This window comes from Helianthus annuus, chromosome 13, assembly GCF_002127325.2.
Source record: "Helianthus annuus cultivar XRQ/B chromosome 13, HanXRQr2.0-SUNRISE, whole genome shotgun sequence".
NCBI classification, from domain to species: Eukaryota; Viridiplantae; Streptophyta; class Magnoliopsida; order Asterales; family Asteraceae; genus Helianthus; species Helianthus annuus.
Window position 1 is genome coordinate 45,443,515 of NC_035445.2, and position 7,401 is coordinate 45,450,915.

General features: G+C 37.4%; 1 protein-coding gene across 1 annotated transcript; it reads left to right on the top strand.

The window, feature by feature from the left end:
• The first annotated feature begins 1,912 nt into the window (after positions 1-1,912).
• On the top strand, positions 1,913-5,232 carry LOC110879223 (40S ribosomal protein S10-1). The gene is made up of 5 exons (XM_022127642.2): positions 1,913-2,006; positions 2,114-2,162; positions 2,871-3,147; positions 4,236-4,374; positions 5,022-5,232. The coding sequence occupies exons 1-5, from the start codon at positions 2,004-2,006 to the stop codon at positions 5,088-5,090; spliced, it is 537 nt and encodes a 178-aa protein (XP_021983334.1). The 5' UTR covers positions 1,913-2,003; the 3' UTR covers positions 5,091-5,232.
• The last annotated feature ends 2,169 nt before the right edge of the window (positions 5,233-7,401 follow it).

A 7,401-nucleotide genomic window follows, 5' to 3' on the forward strand; every position in this document is an offset into this window, starting at 1 on the left:
TTATCCTACCGCTAAGATAACACTATACTATAATGCTATAGGCTCATCTTCATCTTCTACGATAAAAAAACCATAAACCCCCAACATCCCTAACGGCCGACCATACCAAATACAACTTAATCAAATGAAGATGGGGAAAAAGATGACGGGTTCATTATTATTTTTTTTAACGGCCAACGAATCATTCGAATGGGCTATTGGCGAAATTCACCAAATCGGGATACACTCGCATCTGAACCGGGAAAAACCCTCACCTAGGGCCGAAGCCCGTAAACACTCGCCCGAAGGCATGATAGTGCAGTGAGGTAAAATCCGCTCAGTTCAAGGATCGAACTAGCGATCTCCACCTATTCGCCTAATCTCCCATCATCACCAGGTGCCGCATAAAATAATGGGGAGGGCAGGAATCGAACTTGGGTCCCTTAGAACACCAAGACTCTCCCTTACCACTCCACCACCACTTCATTGTAAGGCTGGCAAATCGTGTCTTAACAGGTTTAACAGGTTTCTGACGGCGCGCACAACATAAGTTTCAAACATGATTACGACTCGTTTAACTACTTTCTACCTCATGTTTATAAAACAGTTTTATGTTTTATATACAAATATGAATAAATGATAGATCCTAACATTGTAATTTTAATTATTTTAAAAATTAAAAAAGTCAAAGGATGTATTTTTCAGTCAAACAGGTCTAATCGTGTCTTAACAGGTACCCAATTGCCAGCCCTACTTCATTGGCTAACGGGTTCATTATTCTTTTGGATTTATTGATAAGGGAGGCGATGTTCTTGGTGATAATGATTATTTCTGTGATACTGATAGTTTGATTATGGTGATTGTGACGCGACAATGCTAATGGTTATGATCATGATGGTGATGGGTGTGTATTTAAGTCCTCATGGTGAGTGATGATGATACTTATGGTTATGGAGCCATAACGAGAATAATGATGTTATTTGTGTAACAATCGATAGATTATTATTAAATTTTAAGCATATTAACAAATACAAATGTAAAATAGGTTTTTGTTGTTAACATAAACGGGTATACAACGCAGGTTTAGTTGGGAATATGCCACCATTTTTTAGATTGCATGGGTTGAGGAGTCCTTTTTATTGTGTTCAACCAGAAAGAAAACACCACATAAATATATATTCATATCTAAGATTGGGACTAGAAGTAGAACTTTTAGTATTTATGGTTAGGAACTTTATTAGATATAAAACTCTACTCTAGCCATTTAGACTGTTGTGGTTCCGGTTATGTAATGATGGAGTTATTTGGTGTTTTCTTTCCCTTTATGCAATCTAAAAAACACACATCTAATCTAAATATTAATAAATAATTCAATTTAATAACACACAACATTCTCTCCTACAATCTCTCATTTTTTTTTTTTATAAAAAGTCTACTAATTGCAAAATAGTTAGAGATGTACAAAAAAATCCAAACCGGTTTACAACCTAACCCTATACAACACATGAAAACGATTTGGCCCAAACCGATTTCAACCCGCACCAAACCAACTCGTTTGTATATTTGTTCCTACTCTCGTTACTAAATCCGGTGTGGACCCGAAACTATTTGGAAAACCCATTTGAAAAGCGGTTTCAATCTGGCCCAGACTGATTTGTATAGGGCTCAAATATTTTTTCTCCATAACCAGTTAATGAACCGAACCGGTTTCGACTCAAACATGTTTTGACCAAAGTTGACCAAACCGATCCGGTTTACAACCCGAACCGGTTTTACCAAAAAAACCAAAATGTACACCTCTATCTAAAACTTACTGAACTATAAAGTAATAACCCAAGATAGATGCTAAAAGCCCATTAGCTTGCAGAAAAGATTTTTCTCAAATGGGCTCACACTTGTCTCACCCAAACCCAAATCAATCCTTTATATTTAAAACCATATTTATTTAGGGTTTGTTTTTTTAGGGTTTTACATGTTGGGCGAACTGTAAACAAATCGGCTTCTTCCTCCTCAAACCAGCAACCATGGTAAATTCCTTCTCAATTCCCACTTAATCTTCAACCATCATCATGAAAACAAACCTTATAATCATCCAATTTCATGTTTCACACACAAATTTATCTTTATTTTTCAGATCATCCCAGACAAGAACCGTAAGGCCATTTCAAAGTACCTATTTCAAGGTCCAAATCATCCCCACTTTACACACATTTACTTTTTTTAGATTATTGCAAGAATTTGAACACTATTTGATTGGTATGAAATTAATTATTTGTATTTTTCAGAGGGTGTTTGTTTCGCCAAAAAGGATTACAAAAATATATATGTTTTATTTTGAATTTATTGCAAGAAATTGAACACTGTTTGATTGGTAAGAAATTAATTATTTGTGATTTTCACAGGGTGTTTCTTTTGCCAAAAAGAATTACAAAAAATATATGTTTGTATTTTGAAATTATTGCAAGAAATTGAACACTGTTTGATAAAATTTGTAAAAAAGAATATATGTTTGTATTTTAAAATTATTGCAAGAAATTGAACACTGTTTGATAAAATTCGTAAAAAGAATATATGTTTGCATTTTGAAATTATTGCAAGAAATTGAACACTGTTTTATAAAATTTGTAAAAAGAAGAATATATGTTTGTATTATTCCGAGGGTGTTTGTTTTGCCAAAAAGAATTACAAAAAAATATATATTTGTATTTTGAATTTATTGCAAGAAATTGAACCCTGTTTGGTAAAATTGATAAAAAGTATATATGTTTGTATTTTTCAGAGGGTGTTTGTTTCGCCAAAAAGGATTACAAAAAATATATGTTTGTATTTTGAAATTATTGTAAGAAATGGAACACTGTTTGATAAAATTCAGATGTGTTTGTATTTTTCAGAGGGTGTTTGTTTTGCCAAAAAGGATTACAATTTGGCAAAGCATCCGGAAATCGATGTGCCGAATTTGCAGGTGATTAAGTTGATGCAGAGTTTCAAGTCAAAGGAGTATGTGAAGGAGACGTTTGCTTGGATGCATTATTATTGGTATCTTACGAATGATGGGATTGAGTTTCTTAGAACTTATTTGAATCTTCCTTCGGATATTGTGCCTGCTACTCTTAAGAAGTCTGCTAAGCCCATTGGTCGCCCCATGGGTGCTGGTGGTGATCGCCCCCGGTAATCATCGCAATTTGTTACTTTGTTTCGCTTGCTTAAACAAGTAGACCGAGTTGAGTTGGCTCCGTTTGAATTAAAAGCCTAAATTTAGAATGTATATAGTTAACAATAAAAAGTACAGGTGGCAATTCTTGAAACGACCTGCCAACCTGACACGAAAAAAACAGGTTTGGGTCGACTAACATGACCCGTTTAAAAAAACGGGTCGGGTTCAGGTTGACCTGTATTTAAAACGGGTCAGGTTCGGGTTGACCCTGTATAAAAGCCGGTTGACCCATTAACCCGTTTAACTATTTAGAAAAAAAACTTTTATATTTTTGTTTTTATATATTCCATTTCTATTTTACATGGTTAGTTATAATGAGGCCGGTTACTGTACAAATTGCCTTAACGTACGATGCGTACGAGATGCAGTATCAACATGCGAATAATGGTTCATAACATGCAATTTTTTTGAACATGCGAATTTTTTTTGAACATGCGACTTTGGTTTTTTCAACATGCTAGATTTCTTTTTGGGGGTTATAATGTGCGAACTTGACCTTGTGTACACTCGTACGATAAGACATATAACATTACACTTTCACTAGTTATAATAATGTTAGTTTTAAACATTATATTATTTATTTGTCACACTCATACTCATCATTAAACATCTTATCGATAACCTGCTTAAAACCCAACAACTCGCTTATAAATCGTCTAACTTGTATGCTCATTTTAAAATACTGGTTAAACAGGTTGGGTTTCGGTTCACCCGAATTTTATGGGCCGGGTTAGGGTCGAATTTTTGACCAGCATAATAATATGGGTTGTGTTCGGTTAAATATTTCAACCCGCCAACCCATCAAACCGACAAGATTGACACCCCTAATAAAAAGTATAACCCAGTTTTTAATATATATAATTTACAAGTTTATAATAAGTTTATAAATTTTGCATTATATTATGTGTATATTGAAAACATTACTTTTAAAATTTTATGTGTATTAAATATGTTTAAAATTACCATATTAGCTAGTTAAGTTAAACAACCTGGCTTGGCTTGTTTACAGCTTTTTAATTGACGTCTTGTTTTGTGTTATTAGTGGACCGCCGAGATTTGAAGGAGACAGGCCTAGGTTTGGTGATAGGGACGGATATCGCGGTGGGCCTAGAGGGCCTCCGGGTGAATTTGGTGGTGAGAAGGGCGGAGCTCCGGCTGATTACCAGCCTGCTTTTAACAGGGTAATGTTTTTTTTAATGAATCTGCTTGCATTGATTGTTGGTTTTGTTGTTTCACTTTGCTGCATTTTGTTTGGTAGCGTATCATCAGTTAGGACTTAGGATCCTTTAAACTGTTGTTAGATACAATGTAGGAAGATATTGAAGTTTTTTGTTAGGATCCTTTTAACAGGGTAATGTTTTTTTATGAACATTTACGTGATTGCGATTTTGGTTTTTGCTATTGAATTTGTCTGCTTGATCCATAGTTGTAAATAGCGGTCGCTATAGTGAATAGCATAGCGTATAGGTCGAAGGTCGCTACAGAGTATGTAGCCTTAAATAGCGGGATTTCAGTTATTTTTTTAAATATAAATAGAGATTAAATATAGCTATAAAATAGCTGGATTTTAGGTTTTTGTTAAATATACATGTAAAATAGCGTATATACCATATAATATACATATAAAAATTTTTACATTTTTTTCTATTGTCTTTCTATGTATAAAACAGGGCCCGCTATTTATCGCTATTCGCTATGTAGCATATTGGTCCCTTATCGTTATTTGTCACTATTCGACATTAACAACTATGGCTTGATCACAGTAGCTACTTGTAACAACTATGGTTGCGCATTTTTATGATGTTTTAATAAATTGTAAAATTTGCAGGGTCCTGGTGCGAGACCTAGTTTTGGTCGTGGAGGAGGTGGTGCGCCGCCAAGCTCAAGCTTTTCTTAAGCAGTTGTTGATTATAGTCGAATTTTGAACTTTTATTTCAGTTTTGCTGATTGTTGTGATTCGTTTCAGTTATTACAGCAATGGAGTTTATATAACTCTACAATTAGTAATTTAAAGGATATTTGTTTTTTTGGAGTTTAAACATTTACTGCAAACTAATTCTTAGTGAATAAGTCCTGAACCAGTAAGTAGATCTGAATAGGGATGAGCACGGTACTCGTTTGATGTCGAACCGGTACTGGTACCAAAAAATGAGAAAGTGGATACCGGTACCGGTACTGTATATATCGGTTCTGTACCAAAAAACGGGGAAAGTGGGTACCGGTACCGAATATAGTTCGATACCGGTACCCGGTACCAAATGCTTATCCCTAGATTTGAACCATTAGGTGCTTATATTGTTTAACCATTCACAGGCAAATGTCAGACCGATTCAATTAAGAGTTTTTAACCATTCAGACTCAATTTAATGTTTAATCATTCAGAGGCAAATGTCTGAACCATTCAGAGATCTTCAGAGATCTGCTCGTAAAACAAGAAACATAAGAGTTTGAACAAACAGTTCTTTGGTCTTTAGATCTCAAACATTTGTGGTTTTTTTGCCTTGCCATTGGGACTGGATGTTCCAGAACCGTTAAGTTTCCTGAATTCCCGTTCGCGTTTGCGTTTGAGCTCTTGACGATTATTACCAACGACAACGGTTATAAATTGTTCTGTTTATCGTCTGGATCGTGTTTGAACAGTTACGCCTACGTCTACGATTCCAGATCTCGTAACTGGACCAGATTTAACGGGATTCACCGGACGTTAGGTGATAGTTGTCATGTAGAAGAACCCTGAAAAAAGAGATACATATTCATGTAGAAGAAGAAAATGAAAATATCGATTTACCTTTTCTTTTAGTGGGTTCCAATGCAAATATTAATGTTTTATTAGTAGCTGGTGCATTTTCCACCAAAGAGGAATCAGTTTCCATTATAATATATTATAGATGTGAAGGATGTTAATGAACAGGACTCTTTTTCTAGTCCAACTTCGTTGAATTATGAAATGAAGGCCATTGAATACTGGTTGAAAGCTAACAACAGTACATCAGGTCTTCTCACTCTGAATCTCCTTACTTCAATAAGCAATGCTTTTGATAATGCTTCTGTAGTAATTCCTTTAAATTAAAGAGAACACTATTTAAGTTTAGTGCTCATCAACGTGACACCATTTCTGCAGGTTTTGGAGGTCATGGGGTGTGAAGGGGTATGGTCCTAAATCTTGCGCCACCTAACCGTGAGTGACTATTACCCTTATCAAAAAAACCCCCACCAGCAAAGAACTGCGTCCACGCGGACGCATCCTTCGAATCCAATCGGTCAAAGGATAAGAAGAAGCCTTACCTTGTGTGTGAAAGCGGACGTGCATAGCGATACGGCTAGCACCGCATCATATGGACATTTTCGTCACGACAAGGGATCTGGGCAACAGCAATAGTCACCACAGACGGCGATGCGGCTTGGCACCGCATCCCGCATATGTCTTTTTCAGAGCATAGAGCGCGGGAACATCAAAGGTTACCGCAGACAGCGATGCGGCCCGCACCGCATCCTGCCCACTAGGCAAGTGGGACTGACAACACAGAGCAAGTGGCACCACTGGCAGTCGCCTGTCAGGCCATACGTAAGCAACAGACTGACACTGCAGTAGGACGTGGCTTCACCTCCACAACCGACAAGCCTGACACACCTGCAAAGGGGCAGCACGTCGTCAGTCCGTCCCTTCAGCTCCTCCTTCACTCCTCGGCTATAAATACCAACCCCAAACCAGGTTTGAGGTATCTCTTCACAACCCTCTCACTACTACTACTATCACACTTTGCTTCCCAAGCAAATTACTGATTCTCACGCTGGAGAGTGGTAACAAGGAGCACCCCCACCCCATCCTCCTTGTTACGAGTCACGACTTGTTTCCTTGTGCAGGAGATCAACCGGCGGATGATCCAGCAAGCGATCCTCGAGAGGAAGGGATTAACCCTTCTTGACGAGACCAGTGTGTTAACCCTGCCCGGTTAACCATTGTTTCATCATTGGCGCCCACCGCTACTCTTAGCACTTTCTTAACCATCCCTCTCCCTCTCAAAAGATCATGTCCGATCGTCTAAACAATACTACCGGGGATAGTCTAAACCCCACAAACCCAGGGCCTATGGGGACAACACCTCCAGTCCCAAATCCTGCCACATTGGCACATCAACGCAAGGGGGCACATCCCTTATGTTTGGAAACGACTTGTCACAGTACGCATCTGTGATACCTCCAGACAT

Excerpts from the sequence above, each read along its gene's own strand:
- LOC110879223 (XM_022127642.2), top strand. Across the intron at positions 3,148-4,235 it reads GCTGGTGGTGATCGCCCCCG|TGGACCGCCGAGATTTGAAG; the intron begins GTAATCATCGCA and ends TTGTGTTATTAG. Across the intron at positions 4,375-5,021 it reads ACCAGCCTGCTTTTAACAGG|GGTCCTGGTGCGAGACCTAG; the intron begins GTAATGTTTTTT and ends TAAAATTTGCAG.